Below are 18,690 nucleotides of genomic sequence, written 5' to 3' on the forward strand. Positions count from 1 at the left end.
AGGGCCGAGCCCCTGTCTATTCTGTCCATGGAGGACGGGCCTTGGCAGTCTGCCTGAAGAACTGTGTGCCAGCTTGGACTTGTGTCAAGAGCTGCTGGCCAGAGGAGTTGAGGGGCCCAGAAGAGGGACCCCGAGGACCTGAATGAGCGAGTAAAGAGGCTGGGGCAGCCCGGTGCCCAGAGAGTCAGGCTGTGTGGGTGAAACTGCAAATGTTCCTCATTACCACGAGTCACGGACTTCACCGTCTTAGCCGTGGCTAAGCCGGGGTCCCCTCCTCTAGTCAGAGCACAGAGATGCTGGAAACGATGGCTTGGGTCATGGTTTAAGCCTTTGGTGGGTGGTAGGTGCCGGGGAGTTGATTTTCAATGCTGACCTAGGAGCTCTGGCGGTGGCGTGGTTACAAGTTGGGCTGCGATCTGTAAGGTCAGCAGTTCAAAACCACCAGTCACTCTGCAGGAGAAAGATGGGGCTTTCAAACTCCCAGGAAGAGCTTTACTCCTGTGAAGGCTTAGCTCAGAAAGTTAAGGTCTCCGGAAAACACTGGGCAGTTCTACCCTGTCCTCTAGGGGGGCTGTAAGTTGGCATGGACTCGATGGCAGGGAGTTTGGTTTGCGTGGCTCCACTGGACTGGGTAGAGCTGCCCCAGAGGGCTTTCTAGGCAGCCGTCTGTACCAGCACACTGCCCGGCCTCTCTCCTGCAGAGTGTCTCGGTGGGTTCAGACTGCTTGCCACCCTGGCAGTTAGTGGTCTAGTGCTTAACCGCCACTCCTTTTAGTCTTGGGGAATTGTGTTTCTCAAAAATGTCCTCCCCCGGGGCCAGCAGCCTTGGCCACACACCAGGACCCTTGAGCTCAGACCCTCTTCACCCCCAGCTGGTTCGTGTGTGCATGAGTCTGTGGGAAGCTTGCCTGTCAAGTATCTTGATGGGCCATCAGGGCGATTCTGACTCATAGCAACCCTATGAGATGGACGAGAGCTACCCCAGAGGACTTCTGGGGAAGTAAACCCTTACAGAGTTTACTTACAAAAGCATCCATCCTCGTCTTTCTCCTGTGGAGCGGCTCATGGGTTCGAACCTCTGACCTTCGGGTTTGCAGCCCAACACTAAAGGACTCTGCCACCAGGGTTCCTTTCCAAGGCTTTCATATAACCATCAACTCATTGCCATTGAGTCGATGCTGACTCCGAGCAGCCCTATAGGTGGAACTGCTCCTGTGGGTTTCTGAGACTGTCACTCTCCCCAGGAGTAGAAAGCCTCATCTTTCTGCCTCAGAGAGGCTGGTGGTCTAGAACTGCTGATCCTGTGGTTAGCAGCCCGACGTGTAACTCACTGCACTACCAGGGCTCCCGCATTACTCTGGCGTGTCCAATCGGGATTAGACTCGGAGGAAAGTACATCCGGTGCCTGTTTCCTCCTGCATGGCTGATTCAGGGGCCTCCCAGCCTAAGAAAGTAACATGAAACGCCCGAAAACATTCCAATTGGTGAACGCAACCTTGTATGGCAGTCCTTATGTGGCATTACTGCGCCCCACCCCCGGCCTTCTGAACTGGACGTGTCCAATGGAGCCTTTTTCTATAAAAAAGAATATGCCTGATGGTGGGCTGTAGGTTAGGTGTGAACCGGGCGTCTGAGAGAAGCTAGGAGGCTTATAGAGGGGGTTGTTGCGGCTTTTTTTGTTTTTGCTTTTTGGGTTCCGGGGGCCCCGTTTCCTTGGGCCGGGCCCCTGGGCATTGATGTTCTTAGATATGTGGTGCTTTACGGGGAGGGTCACACCACTTTTCCCCAGTAGCTGATCCTCTTTGCAGGGTGACTGCCATCTATTGGAAGGGTAGCAGGGCACGCTTTTGGACAAGCCTTGGCCAGCTTGCATGGTCCTTGCCTTTGGGAGGCTGGAGGGTGGTCGGGCGGGTGGGGGGCCTGGTGCCATAAGTGGGATCTTGGTGAAGCTCCTCCTCTCTTCAGGCAGACGGCTCAGTGAGCTGCAAAAGGACAGACTGCGTGGACTCCTGCCCTCACCCCATTCGGATCCCTGGACAGTGCTGCCCAGACTGCTCAGCAGGTAATCTCCTTGCTGGGGGTGGGGGGCAGAAGGGGGGTGCACAACCCCACCCCCTAGAGCTGGGCTCTAGGGAGCCCCCCATATGAGCTCCTCCTGCACCAGGCTCCTTTGTACATTACTATAAGCCCGTGGGGCAGGCCCATTGTACAGATGGGGCAGCTGAGACCTGGAGAGAGAAAGCAGTGGGCTCAGGGTGAGCCCTGACTTGGTGCCGTCAGCAGATAGTGAGACACGCAGAGCCCATGGCTGGGGTGGGGAGACCAAGTTGCTGGAAGGTGGGACACAGCGAAAGTGACAGTGAGCCTTCATTTTTTCATCCATAGTTTTTGTTTTCACCCTATTCCAAAGGTCATGCATTTTATTGTAGAAAAAGTTAGAAAATACAGCAAGAAAATTGGGGGTGGGGCGGACCATTTCTTCAAAGGGCTCATTCCCACGGCTAACCCGTGGCAATGCCACTCTCACCTCTGCTCCGCGAAGCGCTGTGGAGCTGTGCTCCATCAGCTGTCAGGGCCGGATGATGCAGAATGCGATAGCCGGGCCTTTCTTCCTCGGCCCCTTTGGGGTGGACTTGAACCACCAGCCTTTCCATTAGCCCTTCACACCACCCAGGGACTCAGCACATAACCGGCCTATAATATGGTATGTTCGTGCTGTTCATAGAACACTTCCCTTGTGGCCCATCCGCTATTTCCGTTTGAGCTGGGAAGCTGACCCTCCCCCGGCGTTGTGGAGCCGGGTCTGACTCTGGGCAGTTCTGTGGGTGATGGGGGGGACTGTGCTCCAGGGGGCTCTCTTGTCTGTGATCTTGATGGACACAGATCGCCAGTCCTTTCTTTTGGGTGGGTTTGAACCATCAACCTCCCAGTTCATAGTGGAGCTGTTTGCCTCCTCCCACCAGGGACTCTCTGTCCTGAACCCTGACATTCAACCAAACCTACTGCCATCGAAGCCATTCGATTCTGCTTCGTGGGGACCCTGTAGGACAGAGTAGAACTGTCCTCTTCGGGTTTCTAGGGCAGAAATCTTTAGGGAAGCTGCAGCTTTCTCTCCTGGAGCGGCTGGTGGGTTTGAACCACCAACCTAGTGGTTAGCAGCTAGGTGTTTAACCACTGCTCCACCAGGGCTCCTGTGTTTGTACCAAATAGTAGACAGTCATTATCATCAAGGTACCTGGACGCCAGGTGTCCGGGGTATCAGAGGGGCAGTGACGGGGGAGTGTGTAGACAAGGCAGGGTGTGAGTTGGGCCATGGCCATGGGTTTGCTGCAGTATGGTGCAGAGAGGATGCTGGGAATATGGCTTGATGCACACAAGTGGAGTCCCTCACTAGAGAGTCCCCTCTCTACCCCACCTGGTGAGGGGTAGAGAGGGAAGCCCCTCCCCTCACCGGGCTCAGAACCAGAGGGCCAGCACCACAGACTCCAGGTTCTTCCAAGTCGGCTGGTTCTGCGGCTGGAACTGAATTCCATACAAGATCCGTCCCCTCACCCGAGCCAGACCTTACCCTGCTGGGTGATAGCTCGGGGCAGGCACAAGCTGACCTTTACTCTCCAGATAAGCCTCGGACCTTGGCCCTGGCCAGGAGCCTAGTGCCTGCCACCCTCCTGGCTGGTGCTCACCGCATGCTCCCCTGACTTGTGCCCTTCCCACTCCCACCCTCAGTGCTCCCCATGGCCTGTACCCCCTGCTGGTGCTCACTGCATGTGCCCTCACCCCCACTCGTGCTCACCAAGTGCCCCTCCTGGCTTGGGATCCCCTCCCCTGCACCTCCCCCTATGCCTGAGCTCATTATGTATGCTTCCCCTCCCACAGGCTGTACCTACACAGGCAGAATCTTCTACAACAATGAGACCTTCCCGTCTGTGCTGGACCCCTGTCTGAGCTGCATCTGCCTGGTACAGACCCCGAGTCCCACACCTGTCTGCAGACCACCCACCTCCCCTCCCCCAACCCACATCTGTTCCCCAGCCCCAAGGTCAGCCCACAGGCCTCCAAGGGCAGCCGGCCTCTGGTCCAGGGCAAAAGCCGTCCCCAACCAACCCTACCCAAGGCAGCTCTGTGCCAGGGCCAGGTAGCCAGCTCTCACCTGGTGGCAGAAGCCTGCTCGGCTGCCAGGGGGTGTGGAGAGGGGGCTTCTCGTCCTATACAGCATGGCCCCCGGATTGTCACTGAAGGTGGAGGGGGGAGCACAGACCCAGGGTCTCTGTCCAAATGTTTTCAGAAAACATCATCTTGTTGTTGAGAATATACCTGCAGAGGATACCCCACAACAGTGGTCTCTCCTTGTACCCTGGAGTGACACTGATTGTGTTATTCTCACACAACTTTGCTGCATGGTTCCTGCCCCTTTAAGCAACACTCACCACCACCACCCCTTCCCTAAGCTTCCTACCCAATCGAGTCTTGGAGTTGCTGCTGTCTGAATTGCTACATCTTTGAAGAGCAGGATGCCCCAAGCGGACACTTGTTATACATTAAGCTAAACTAGTGCTTGGTTTGAGGAGCCCTGGTGGCCCAGTGTTGGGCTGCTAACCGCAAGGTCTGCAGTTCAAAACCACCAGGAGGCTTCTCCAGAGAAAAGCAACTCCCATAAAGAGTGACAGTCTTGGAAGCCCACAGGGCCAGTTCTACCCTGCCCTGCAGGGTCACCATGAGTCTGCATTGATTCGGTGACAGTTTGGTCTTTCTGGTCTAAAGAAGACCTTGGGATTTCTTGGTCAAATGTTTAGGGTTTAAAGACGATCTCAGGGCAATCGGTGAGGGTGCATCCACCCTCCATGGCTCCAGAAAGTCTGGTTTTCATGAAAATCTGAGGTTCGGTTCTATATCAGGATCGCCTCGATGCACTTGCATTATCGAGCCTCCTGGCACTCTGTTTTCTAGCCTTTTACCTTTGGTAAATCAGATGTGCCGGAGGTCGGCACCACCCTCACCTCTGTCTTTCAGGTAAGAAAGATGGTGGCACAGAGACCCTGTGCGTTGTCAGGATGGCTCTTGTTTGTGGCCAAGTCCAGTCTAGTCTGTGCGCGCTGACACAAGAGTGGCTCCTCAGGTTTTCCAAGGTCAAGATCCCCCGGGGGCAGAGCATCCAGCCTGTCTTCTGAGACACCTTTGGGTGGATTCAAACCACCAACCTTTCGGCCGGTACTGGACCAGCCCACTCTCTGCTCACGATATCAGCGCCAAAAAAAATCAACCCAAACTCACTGCTATCAGGTTGATGCTGACTCATAGCGACCCTCTAGGACAAGGTCAAGATGCCCTTGTGGGTTTCCGAGACTGTCACTCTTGATGGGAAGCCTCTTCTTGCTCCCAAATAGTGGATGGTGGTCTTGAACTGCTAACATTGTGCTTAGCAGCCCAACTCAGGACCGCGATGCTCCCAGGGCTCCTAGTTGATAGCAATTCCGTGGGTCCAAACCTGGCACTCGGCCTCTGGGAGGTGCATCCTGCAGCGCTACACCCGGGCTAGAGAACCCTAGGATCCAGTGTTCAAGAGAGAAAGGAGTCTTTCTTGCTACAAGTGCTAAGGGCTTGCCAGGGCTCCTGGCCGCAGGGGGTACGTGTGAGAGTAGTCATCTGTGCTGGCCTGGCCCCTGTCGGGTGTGGGCAGGCAAGGGGACAAGGTCTACAGGGAGGTTGAGACATGCAGAGTCAACATCCCCTGTGGCCTCAGAGTGACCCCTGTGGTCCCCTGCTCATCCATGGCCACCTGCTTCTGGAGCTCCGGCTCCAGGTCCTCCTCCCTCTTGGTGGTCGCCGCCCACCTTTCCTTCCTGGGCAGTCCAGCCCGGTGGCCAGCAGCTTATACGGGGACAATAGCTAGGCTCTGGTGAGCAGTCCCAGCCCTTGGTGGTTGTGACGGACAATCGTGGCTTGATGTCCTGGATCTTCCCAAGGGTCCCTCGGCCTCCCAGAGTGTCCTGTCCTCTGTTCTCTGCCCTGCAGCTGGGCTCGGTGGCCTGCTCGCCCGTGGACTGCCCCATCACCTGCACTTACCCCTTCCACCCCGACGGGGAGTGCTGTCCGGTGTGCCGAGGTGAGTGGGACCAGGGCTCCCCTGCCCACACTCCAGGGGGCCTGGTCCTCACCGCCCTGTCTCCTCTGCCTCCACAGACTGCAACTACGAGGGAAGGAAGGTGGCCAACGGCCAGGTGTTCACCTTGGATGATGAGCCCTGCACCCGGTGCACCTGCCAGGTGAGCTGGCCCTGGGGCAGCTGTGTCTGTCCTTTCAATACCTTGAGACAAACAAACTAGAAAGAGCACCCGCCTTTTACCATTGAGTGGGCTGACTCGAGGCTCCGCACCCCCCCCCCCTTTCAGAGAGCACAGGGCCCCAAGGGGCTTCAGGGGCTGTTTTTTTGGAAGTGGATTGCCAGGCCTTTATTCCGAGGCACTCCGGGGTGGCCTGACACCTCCGGCCTCGCCATCAGTAGTCAGTGGAATTAAAAGCATTAGGCAGCAGGAACCTTTCCTCCAGCCATTCTCCATGCACAATGGCCTCCTAGAACAGTGGTTCCCACAAAACCATAATCATTTATACATGATCAAGGGTTCGAGAGGGAGAGGTTGTGGGGAGGGAGGGGGAAAATGAGGAGCTGATACCAAGGGCTCAAGTGGAAAGGAAATGTTTTAGAATGATGATGCCAACAAATGTACAAATGTGCTTGACACAATGGATGTGTGTCTGGATTGTGATAAGAGTTGTATGAGCCCCCAATAAAATGATGTTTAAAAAAAACTAACCCCAAACAGTAGTTCTCAACCTTCCCTAATGCCACGACCCTTACATACAGTTCCTCATGTTGTCGTGAGCCCCCCAACCATAAAATTATTTTCGTTGCTATTTCATCACTGTCGTTTTGCTACCGTTATGAATCGGGCGACCCCTGGTGAGAGGGTTGTTTGACCCCCAAAGGGGTCATAACCCACAGGTTCAGAACCGCTGTGCTAGAATGTCTCTGGTGTTGGAATATTCTCCATCTTTCTGGAAGGCCAGGGCATGGGGGTGGGGGGTGGAGAGTGGTTTCTTTAAGGTCACCCACACCCCACACGCTTGGCTTCTCAGGTCCTGCCTGAGCCATGATGCCATCTCTGCCCCGGGACCTAGGTGGGGGCCCCATTGCTGGGGGGGTGGGGGGCGTGCTGCCGTGGGATTCATGCATCCTTTGCTTCCCCAGCTGGGAGAGGTGAGCTGTGAGCAGGCCCCCTGCCCTCAGGACTGCGCAGACCCCCGCACGGCCCCCAAGGACTGCTGTGCCTCCTGCCCAGGTAATGGGCCCTGGCTGTTGGCACGTCATCTTCTGCTTGTAAGCCTCTGTCCAGGTGCAGGGCTGGCTGTGGGGAAGCCAGGCTCTGAGAGGCAGGGTGGGGGGGACCGCCACACCGCTCCCCCTTGACCCATGGTGCAGCTCTGCTTGTCATTGTTTGATGCCCATTTCACAGAAGAGTAAAGGGGGACCCAGAGGAGCTCTGGGTGCTGCAGCCCAGGTCACACAGGACCGAGCTGGCTGGGCCGCTCTGACTTCCTGCTGGAGGCAGGAGGTGGCTCCAAGCCGGGCACTCAGCCCCTCGCCTCCCCCGTCTCTTTCCACCCTCCAGAGTCCCCATTCCCTCCAGGAGGAGGCCTGAAGCCTGCGTTTCACGGAGATGTGGAGTCCAGCAGAGCGGCCCAGAGCTCCCATGAGCACACAGAGGCCCCCCCGAGTGCTGTCAGCTGCGACGCCTGCCCGGGGCCCCTGGCCACTTCCTCTCAGAGGCCAGCACGCTCTCTCTTCCAGCTCCTCTTAAGGACCAATGTGTCCACCGTTCAGCGTTCACCCTCGGACCCCTCGGGAGGCCCGGTCTCACCTGCACCCTTGTTGGGGCCTGGAGGTACATTCCCAGGGAAGCCCGAGGTCTCCTCAGGACCCTCCACCCCTCCAGGAACCTCCACACTACCTCCTGCCTCTCCGGGGGCTCCTTGGTCCCCCTTCTCTGCTCCTGAGACCTGGGCGGTGTCCAGGTGGCCTTCTCGGCCTGCCACCACCCTGGCTGAAGCATCTACACTTTCCACGACCAGCCCCAGCCGCTCAGAGACCCCTGGGACCTTCCTCGGGTCTCAAAGACTCTCCTTCACCACCTCCGGACTCTCTGGGTCACTGGCAACCACGGCTGGCCCCGCCCCCCGGAAGCCCACTACCTCGAGGGGGGAGACGTCCACTGTGTGAATATGGGCCTGGACTTCTGGAAGACTCCAGACAGAAACAACTCTGCTGCGGGCCTGGTGGGCGAGCAGATGGCCCTGGGGGGACCCCAGCCGATGACCAAGGAGCTCGTGGGAACAGAAAAGCCCCCTTAGGCTGGACCCCAAGAGAGGCAGGTGCCCAAGAAGCCTTTGGAGTGTGGTTTGAGCAAAAGGAGTTCTCCATGGTCAGTACCCCACTCCCCCAATTGGCGTGCTTTGTGGAGAAAAGCTGGGGGTGCTGAGCTCTGTTCATCAGGGTTGGGGACACCCTCACCTCCCACCGTGTGTCCTTACCTGAGGTTTCTGATTAAAGGTTCTCTCCATTTCTTCCTGTTCGTTCACTTCTGGTCTCCGGGAAAGGGGGACACTTGACCCCACACCCACTGCAGCCCCCCAGCCTGGGAGAGAACCCTACTGAGATCCTTCCCAAGCCCTGTGCCAAATGGGGGCTGGGCGGGCAGGGTTCTTGTGTAAGCTGGCCTCTTCTTCGTCAGGATATCCGACAGAAATCGAGCCAGGTGTTTACCTGGCTCTGTGTGTACATACTGCCCTGCACCAAATCGCAACCTGCAGGCAACGTCCCGTCGCCTCCACGTCCCCCCTGGTCCCGTGAGGTTATAATGGAGTTCAGGAATCCTGATTGGAGCACAGGATGTAGTGAACACAACCACTCCCCTGACAACATGTGGCTCTCACACCTCTTACAGAAGGGTCATCCGTGCGTATGACTGCATGTAAACAAAGCGCTGTGCTGCCAGGTGTGCAGGACATACTTACATAGCCTCTCACACGTGTCTTCATAGTCATCAGACCCATGTTACTGGCACGTGTCTGTGCTGTGCTGCCCTGTCTATAGGTTGACCATAGGCCAGCATGTGTGTTGACCGGCAGGCAGCAGAATCCAATTGCTGTATAACTCTGCACGTCTCTGAAGTGCCGTGCTGTAGTGAGGTGCCATTGGGCTGGTTCCGACTCATAGCAACCCTTTGTGTAACAGAAGGAAACAGGGTCCAGTCCTGTACCATCCTCACAATTGTTCTTATGTTTGAGCCTATTGGTATTGCCGCGGTGTCAGTCTGTCTTGCCGAGGGTCTTCCTCCCTTTCACTGCCCCTCCACGTTGACCGAGCAGGAAGTCTTTCTCCAGGGACTCTCCTGATAGCATGTTCAAAGGACGTGAGACCAAGTCTTGCCATCCTTGCCTCTGAGGAGCCTTCTGGCTGTGCTTCTTCCAGGAGAGATCTGGTTTTCCTTTGAAAGTCCGTGGTACTTTCAACATCCTCCTCCAGCACCCTAATTCCAAGGAATAGACTCTTCTTCAGTCGTCCTTATTCAATGTCCAAGTGTCACATGCATAGGAGACAATGGAGAATAACAGGGTCAGGGGTCCCCAAAGTAACACCCTCGCTTTTCAACACTTTAAAGAGGTCTCATGCTGTGGGGGGAGGTCAGATACGCAGGCATTCCCTTCCCTGAAGGCAATCAGTTGCCAGGCTGCACTAGCCTGACTCCTTGCTGCTAGAGACAATGGGTTACCTCTCTCTGGAGCCCAAGGCAATTAGCTTGGTTCCTGTAGGAGGGGTTTGCACCCTTCTGATAATGGTTCCTATGGAGACCCAGAGACCACCCTAGACCACCCTCTCATTACTGGGTACCCTATAGTGTAACCCCTCCCTGTGACCGTATGTCTCTACCTGTAATTAGTGGGCTGGCATGCCCCCAAAAGTTATATAGGCGTGAGTCAGCAATATAGAGCACTCGGACTCGGACTTCTCAGACTCTGACCTCCCTGACTCTTCCCCCTCTCCCTTGTTCCCTTATCCTCCTTCCCTTCCCCCTCTCTCCACGTGGACCACTAAGCTGGGCTGAGGTGAGCAATGTTGCCATGTAACGTGTCTGACTGTATTATTGTATTAATCTCTCATGCTCTCGATGACTTTAATATAATACTTATATATCTCAACCGTACGATTGTGCATTACTGAACCCAGAAGTAGTATTACTGAATTCGAGTAGTAGTAATAGGAGTATTAGCGGGTGGGGGCTGGCCCCCCACCTCCCCCAGCACCAATTTTTAAAATTTAATACTACATCATGCAGTGGATTTACCCCATGCAATGCGTTTGATCTCTTGACTGCTGCTTCCGTGAGCACTGATTGTGGATCCAAGAAAGATTAAATCCTTCAATCTTTTCCCCGTGTATCATGGTGTCTCCTGGTCCAGTTGTGAGGACGTTAGTCCTCTTTACGTTGAGTTGTGCTCCATGCTGAAGGCTGCACTCCTTGATCTTCATCAGCAAGTGCGTCAAGTCCTCCTCGCTCTCAGCAAGCAAGGCTGTGCCAGCTGCAAACTGAAGCTTGTTAATAAGCCTTCCTCCAATCCTGATGCTGCGTTCTGCTTCATCTAAGCCAGACTCTCTGATGATTTGTGCAGCGTAAAGATTAAGTCAGTACAGGTGAGAAGACACAACCCTGACGCATACCTTTCTTGTTTTTCAACCATGCAGCCTTCTCATGTTCTGTTCACACCACTGCCTCTTGATCTATGTACAAGTTCTGCACGAGCACAGTGCAGTGTTCTGGGAGACCCATTCTTCTCGAGCCTATCCGTCGTTTGTTAAGGTCCACATAGTTGCATGACTTAGTATCGTCAATAAAACACAAGTCAACACCTTTCTCGTGTTCTTATGTAAGGCTTATGGCTTATAGCCAAGATCCATCTGACGTCAGCAATGATATCCCCTTGTTCCAAGTCCTCTTCTAAATCCAGCCCAAACTTCTGACACCTGTCAATGTATTGGAGGATTGTTAGCAAAATTTTACTTGCATGTGACATTCATGCTATTGCTCTGTAATTTGAGCATTCCATTAGGTCACCTTTCTTTGGGCTTGGTTACAAATATGAATCTCTTCCAGTCAATTGGTGATGTAGCTGTCTTCCCTATTTCCTGTCATAGATGAGTGAGTTCTTCCAGGGTTTCATCGGCTTGTTGAAACATTTCAGTTGGTATTCCATCAATTCCTGAAGCCTTGTTTTCAGTGGAGCTTGAACTTGTTCCTTCAGTACCACTGATTCTTGCTCATCTGCTTCCTCCTGAAATGGCAGAATGCCGACTAGTTCCCAAAGGTACAGTGACTCTGTGCATTCCTCCCATCTTCTTTTGATGCTTCCTGCATCATTCAATGTTTTGCCCCATAGAATCTTTCAACATGGCAACTCAGGGTTTGAATTTTTCCTTTGGTTCTTTCAGTTGAAGCTATGCCAGCATGCCCTTCCCATGTGGTTTTCTAACTCCACGTCTTTGCACATTTCATGACAGAACTTTACTTTGTCTTCTCGAGCTGCCCTTTGACATTTTTCTTTTCTAGCCTTTGACCTCATCATTTCTTCCATTGACCTTACTGACTCTGATGGAGAGCACATTTCAGAGTCTCTTCTGGAGTCCACATCGATCCTTTCTTTCTTTCCTGTCTTTTGAATGACCTTTTTGCTCTCTTCTTGCATGATGCTCTTGATGTCCTCCCACAGCCCGTCCGGTGTCCTGTCATCCGTGTTTGGTGCAGCAAATCTGTTCTTGAGCTGTTCTCATCGTTTGGGTGGGATAGACTCAAGTTTGTATTTTGGCTCGAGCGTTGCCTGGCCATAACTTGGCCGCAGGGGAAGATGATATTCAACAAGAGGAAAAAGGGCAGAACAGGGTGCAACCGGGTGAGACGCTGGGATGTTGGGTGAGGTGTTGAAGATGGCATTGGTCGCCTGCTTTGTCAACCTTCACCTGATTCACAATAAAAAGTCTTACTGTCATTTTTAAGGGCACACCCTCAAAGGGCCTTTTTTTTGTTTTTAAACCAGTCAAGCTAAAGTCTTGTTCTGTTTTAAGCAGCCTTTAGGGGACATTAAAAAAAAACAACATTTTATTGAGGGGCTCTTACAACTCCTATCACAATCCATCCATCCTTCCATCCATGGTGTCATGCAGATTTGTACATAGTTGCCATCCTCATTTTAAAAATAGGTTCTTTCTACTTGAGCCCTTGGTATCGGCTCTTTTTTGTTTTCTTCCCCTCCCTCTAGGGGGCATTTTTGTTTTAAGGTTTAAAGATCATCCCAGGACAACAGTTTCAGAGGTTCACCCATCCTCCTTGACTCTGGAAAGTCATGGGCATTTGACATTCTGTTCTGCACTTCTCCCCACTTGATGTAGGTTCTTCTTCAGATTCTTTGATCTAAATGTTCTGTACTGGTAGCCAGGCAACAGCCAGGTCATTGGTCATGTGGCAACAGAGGCAGCTGTTCAGGGAGGCCTTTAGCCTGACTCTCCTTCCTCTGTTGCCCCCGGTGAATAGAGAGACCAATTGTGCCCATGGATGTGCCCTGTTGATCAAGAGTCTTTCCGGGGGAGCCGGTCACATCCAGTGTGTTCCAGGACACTTAGGAAGCACTGAAAGGCTGACAATCAAACCCATCTCCCGAGACCGGATTTTGGAGGTTGCTAGATGAACGGAAAGGAGCCCTGGTGGCCTAGTGGTCACGTGTTGGCTTGTGAACCCCAAGGTCAGCAGTTCCAAACCACCAGCTGCGCCATGGGAGAAAGACAAGGCTGTCTAGTGTCTTCAAGAGTGACCGTCTCAGAAACCCACAGGGCCCGTTTTACCCTGTCCTAGAGAGTCCCTAGGGGTCAGAATCAACTCAAAGGCGGCGAGCTTAGGTTTTTGGAGATAAGCAGACCGAAAGGCAATCCGCACAGGGTCTCCAGGGAAGATAAATCTGTGAACACCTTTCCTCAACTACTTTGGAGAGGAGGGAGCCTCTGGGTGATGCACACGGCGGCTCCAACATGGCAGAGGTGGGAGATGGCGCAGGGCCGGGCGCGCTCCCTTCTGCTGTGCACAGGGTCACCATGAACCAGAGCCTGCCTGCTGGCTCCAGCAATGACAACCTGTCCATATCACTAACATATTTTACAAGAAAATGAAAACCAACATATTTTACATGCAAAAGTATAGCTAGCAAGAAGTTTCTCCCTTGAGGGGGGGGGGCGGTCTTTTCCACATTCTTTATGTGTTTCCTGAACAAGCAGATGTCCCAGTTTCCCGTCTTTACCATCCCCAGAGAGCCCAGTCGAGGCTCTTGTACACCTGGCTTTAACAAATCTGTTTTCCACCTCACCATTTCTTTTTAAGACCATCCCATCTCGGTAACCTCGAGAACGTACTCCTTTTTTTTTTTTTTTGCAGCTGTGTAACAACTGCTGGCGTGAATGTGCCCGGAGCGGTTTGACCATCCCCGATGGCTGGACATTTGGGTCATTTCAAACCTTGCAACAGAACAAGCTCCTACTGACGTCATTTTGCACGTGCGCGAGCGCCTCCTTCGGCCCAGTTCCCAGCAGCGCGATTCCTGGGCCAAAAGGTCTCTGCATTTATCATTTTCCTCCGGATTGCCAAGGCGGCTCCTTAGCTCCTTAGCGGATAGACCAGTCCTTCCTGTCGCCGGGCCCGTGAGAGCATCCTCGCCAGGGAGCGTCTGCGTGAGCGGCGCAGAGATGGAAGAGATGAGAATAACACTCCTGGCCACCTGGGAATGAAGAGGATGGCTTTCGCTATGCTGGGGTGGGGGGTCCCCCACCTGAGGCCCTCAGGACATGGAGAAAGATGTATGAAGAAGAAGCCAGAGATGATCCCAGAGAGGCATGGCTCCGTCGTGTGTCTTCGGGAGGGAAGTGAGAAGTCCCAGATCCGCTGCGGCAGCACAGGCGCGTCCAGTCCACACGGTCCGTCAGGTAGGGGTGCCTCGCGCCTGCCTGGGTCCAGCAATCTCAGAGTTGAGAGACCGGAAGAGGCCCTTTGAGGTGGGCTGGGCTGCAGCTGCTGGGGCTGAGAAAGAGGAGGGAGACAGGATGGAACTGGGTGGGAGGGGATGGTGGAGAGATCCAGGAAGCCCCTGCCTCCCTCCCCAGGGCCCAGTACACTGCCTGGCTCATAGTAGGAGCTTGGGAAGTGGCAGCCCTGCCAATGACAGCAACGGAGCCCCTGGACACAGGGACAGTCTTTGCTGGAAGCTTGGGAAATCCACCTGCCAGTCTCATGACTGCCAGATGGGCTCAGTCAAACCCTCTCCCAGCCCCGGTCCTGCCCGCATGATTGCCTTTCAGGAAGTCACCGCTCATTCAGCAGCTATTTATTGAGCACCTACTAGGGGCCCTGGTGGCTTCGTGCTTACACGTTAGGCTGCTAAACTGGAAGGTCGGCAGTTTGAAACCACCAGCTGCTCCGTGGGAGAAAGATGGGGCTATCTACTCCGGTAAAGAGTTACAGTCTCAGAACTTCTCTGGGGCAGGTCTACCCTGTCCTAGAGGGTCGCTGTGAGTTGGTATCGGCCCGGGGACAGTGCGTATGCTTGTTTGGTACTGTGTCACAGTCCCAGCCCTCGTGGAGCCGTGTCTAGTGGGGGAGACACATAGTAAATGCGTGCAGCCGTGTGGAAGCAGGCAGTGCCCGGAGCCATGGAGGGAGGGGAGGGCTGGGGGCTAGTCAGGGAAGGCTTCTCAGGGCAGGGGTAAGATGCTAGGCATTTGGTGAGACCAAGGACGAGGGAAGGGAGAAGGGCCTGGAGGTGGGAAAGAACCAGCTGGAAGAGGAACGGTGTGTCTGGAGCTCCGGGTGAGGTGGATCAAGAGGAGGCAGTGGAGGTACCAAGAAACCAGAACATGCAGCCCTGGCCTCCTTTGTTGTTTCGTCTCGGTGCAATTGCACGGCATCCATTACAGGCCCTCCGCAAGGGGGCTGCCGCCGTGGGGCCTGGGTGATGCTGTTAGGTAGCCGGACAGGAACTAGGGGTTGTCCCTCGACGTGCTAAGGCCGCGCTTCCCCCTCTACAGGAAGTTAGAAGCCAATAGAGCAGTGGATCTCAACCTTCCTCATGTGGAGACCCTTTCATACAGTGCCTCATGTGGTGGTGACCCCCCAACCATAACATTATTTTTGTTGTTACTTCGTGACTGTCATTTTGCTACTGTGATGAATTGAGCGACCCCTGTGAAAGGGTCGTTGGACCCCGTGAAAGGGTTGTTTGACCCCCAAAGGGGTCGGGACCCACAGGTTGAGAACCACTGCAATAAAGGCTAGAGGGCATGCACAAATTCAGGCCCTTGAGCCAGGAAGCCAGTATACCTGGGAGGGGCCGATCCAGGCCAGGTGGGCTTAATTCAGCAATGGGGTCAACCAATACCATCGATCACGCCTCCCAGCAGAGGGCTCTGAGAAGCCAGAACGTTCTAGACCACTGCCCTCTTTTCCAGCCGCTCCCCGCCGGGCTGTGGTTCCTCTGGCCTCAGGTCCCCACGTGTGGGTGTGGAAGTGCCCCGAGGGTGCCTGTGTAAAACCCTAACTTCTGTCCTTTACACAAACCTACTTGGATCACAAACGAGGTTTCAGCGTGATTTCTTTCTCCAGAGAAGCCAAAGATCGAGGTATTTCTAACCCGAGAAACCTACCTTGCCAGTGATTTGCTCACACCCACTCCCCTGAAGGTGGGCGGTTTGAATCCACCCAGCGACACCGGCTACAGTGAGGAAACCCCCTGAAGCAGCTCTTCTGCGGCTCTAGTTCCCACAGGGGCGCCTGGAGGCCGACAGGACTTGACCGCAGCAGACACCTGCCTCCCGGCGACCCAGAGGAGCACCACACGTTAGAGTAGATCTCTGCTCCCAGGGTCTCTTCTCCCCCCCCCATGTTCTTTCGTGGGGAGTTGATCACCGGACCCTTTTTCTAAGGCACCTCGGGGTGGACTCGAATCATCGACCATGGAGAGCGCTGCTCGACCCTTGAGCCGCTCCGAGCCGGAGTGCCTGCTTCCACAAGTTAGAGGGGTGCGGTGCACCCTGGGGAACGGGGTGATCCACTCCTAGAGTCCAACCGCTTGTATTTGTGGGAGTGGCACGTTTCAAAATGTGACAAGAGCCTGGTGGAGATGGGCGGGACCCCAAGACCAAGGCCCCAACCTTCCGGGACCTAACGGAACTCACCTCCCAGTCAGAATCATCAACCAGCTTCAGATCCAAAGGGCAGCATTGATCGGGGGTCAGAGGGTTAGGCCAGGGGAGAGGTGGGAAGGGTTGGGGGGGAGGTGGGAAGTGACGGCCCACGAAGGGGGTGGCGATGCTGAGGGGGGTCAAGCCGAGCTCTGCTCTGTAACCCTTCGCCTAACACAATGAAACATTTTTTTTAATGTGACCAGAGGGTTTCTAAAGCCTTCTTGGCCTGGTCACCCCCAATGTCACTTCCTCTCAGCAAGGAGGCCCAGCTCCAGCCCCTCCGGGGCAGGGCGGGCCTGCTGCTGTCTCCAACTGACCGCCTGAGATCCAGCTGTGGGGGGGACAGCGGATCAGGTTTAAGGATTAGGTTTATGAGACAAAGAGGAGCAGGGATCATGCTGAGTGGCGTTGAAGTGAAACAGGCCACACTGTGGGGTGGGGGACTTCTCAGAGCCCCTAGCGGGGGACAAGGACTTCGTGAACCCCCAGGAAGGGCCTAGAATGGAGCAGGGTCCGCACTTATTCAGGAACTTTGGTTCCGCTCCAAGCCCATGCTGAGAAACCCAACTTGCTCTGCGGGCTCCCTGGTTTCATTCCTAGGGTGTGTGCTCCGCTCTGTCCCACAACCTCTGCCCCAGAAGTGGACCAGCATCCCCGCGACACTGCAGATGGCGGAGTGGGTGGGGAGTGGGGGCTATAGCACCTACTTGTGGCTCCCAGCTTCTCCTGGGCCTTCACCGTTTTCTGCATGGGGGCTGTGGTGCTCGCCTTCCAACTAGAGGGTCCTGCCCTGCAGCTGTGGGTCAGACAGGGTTCAGATCCACAGGGGTTCATGCCTTTATTTATTGTGAATTGAGTGGGGGCGGGGTTTACATATCAGACCACCAGCTTTGCAATGAATTGGCTAAACCTCTCCCCAACACCCCCTCTCCCCTGTGTTTTACCCAACTCCTCCTCCCTCCGATTTCCCTTCTCCCTCTTGTGGCCTCCCACCTTCCAGCTCACCCAAGTCAGCACCTGTCGACCTTCTAGGACAGTGGTTCTCCACCTTCCTAATGCCTCGACCCTTTCATACAATTCCTCATGTCGTGGCGACCCCCAACCATAAAATTATTTATTTACTTTTTATATCGAAAACGTTTGTATATAGCATTAGCCAGCTGGGCTGGTTTAGATCAGGGGTGTCAAACTGGTGGCCCGCAGGCCACATGCGGCCCATGGGCCACCAGTTTGACACCCCTGGTTTAGATGATTCCAATTTTGTTCGCAACATCTAAAGCGTCAGAGGCAGGAGCCAGTCGAACATATGCCTTCTTCTCCCCATCTGGCCTGATGAAGGTGTTGACCTTGACTATGTCAATGTCATAGAGCTTCTTTCCAGCCTGTTTGATCTGGTGCTGCTTGGCTTTGACATCCACAGTGAACACAGTGTGTTGCTGTCTCCGATCTTCTTCGTGGCAGACGCTGTGGTCCAGGGGAACTTGATGATGGCATATGGTCCAGCTTGTTTCTCCTGGGGGCGCTCTTCCGAGGGTATTTGGGCTGCCCTCTTAGTCTCAGGGTCTTGGGCCACCGGAAGGTGGGTGATGAGAGATCTTTTTTTTTTTTTTAAATGGCTGTGGATGCCTTTCAGCACGGCCTTCTTGGCTTTTAAAGCCTTGCTTTGACTCCCGTTGGGGGAGGGGCAGGAGCTTCCTTCTTCACCATCTTCATCAAAAGGCCATAAGATTATGTTCGTTGCTATTTCATCACTGTCATTTTGCTACTGTTATGAATCGGCATGTCAATATCTGATATGCAGGATATATTTTCATTGTTACAAATCGAACATCATTAAAGCATTGTGATTATTCACAAAACAATACGTTATTATTTCTTGTGAAATATTTATTTCTAATGACAAATCAATGGAATTTTGCCTTGAAGCGTGGTGTAGTACGGGTAACAGTCTTCACACCGGGTACTTCTAGGCGGGCGTATCTGCATGTGGGCGGACCTGTCTGGAGACGGATAGAATAGAGGAGCAGAAATATGTGTTTTCTGATGGTCTTAGGCGAAGACCCCTGTGAAAGGGTCGTTCGACCTCCAAAGGGGTCTCGACCCACAGGAACCTTCTATTTCTATTGTTTCCTCTTCCCTCCCCGTCCCCCTTTGTGCCCCACCAAAGTCTGTTCTCTTTGACACACAGTCCTTGTCTTGGTTGCAGTTCTAAGAGTCCTGGTGGACCAGGATATCTGTCCTTTTGTGGTTGACCAGCGTCCCTCAGCCTGATGCTCTTCAAGCCCATCCATGTCCTGAGGGGCTTCCTGGTTTCACCCCTGGTTTTAGCCATGCACAGTATTCCAGTGTGCATGTGCACCAGA

General features: G+C 54.2%; 1 protein-coding gene across 1 annotated transcript in view; it reads left to right on the forward strand.

Moving 5' to 3' along the window:
* The window catches only part of VWCE (von Willebrand factor C and EGF domains), a 35,047-nt gene extending 26,428 nt beyond the window's left edge, over nt 1–8,619 (forward strand). The window contains exons 16-21 of the mRNA XM_004715042.2: nt 1,966–2,062; nt 3,877–3,959; nt 6,013–6,103; nt 6,181–6,263; nt 7,247–7,337; nt 7,668–8,619. Of these exons, the coding sequence (XP_004715099.1) occupies nt 1,966–2,062; nt 3,877–3,959; nt 6,013–6,103; nt 6,181–6,263; nt 7,247–7,337; nt 7,668–8,275 (1,053 nt within the window). The 3' untranslated portion in view covers nt 8,276–8,619. The remainder of the gene's footprint in view (nt 1–1,965; nt 2,063–3,876; nt 3,960–6,012; nt 6,104–6,180; nt 6,264–7,246; nt 7,338–7,667) is intronic.
* The last annotated feature ends 10,071 nt before the right edge of the window (nt 8,620–18,690 follow it).

The sequence above is a fragment of the Echinops telfairi genome, unplaced genomic scaffold (assembly GCF_000313985.2).
Source record: "Echinops telfairi isolate 266 unplaced genomic scaffold, ASM31398v2 ScPeMD7_7416;HRSCAF=8454, whole genome shotgun sequence".
Lineage (NCBI taxonomy): Eukaryota > Metazoa > Chordata > Mammalia > Afrosoricida > Tenrecidae > Echinops > Echinops telfairi.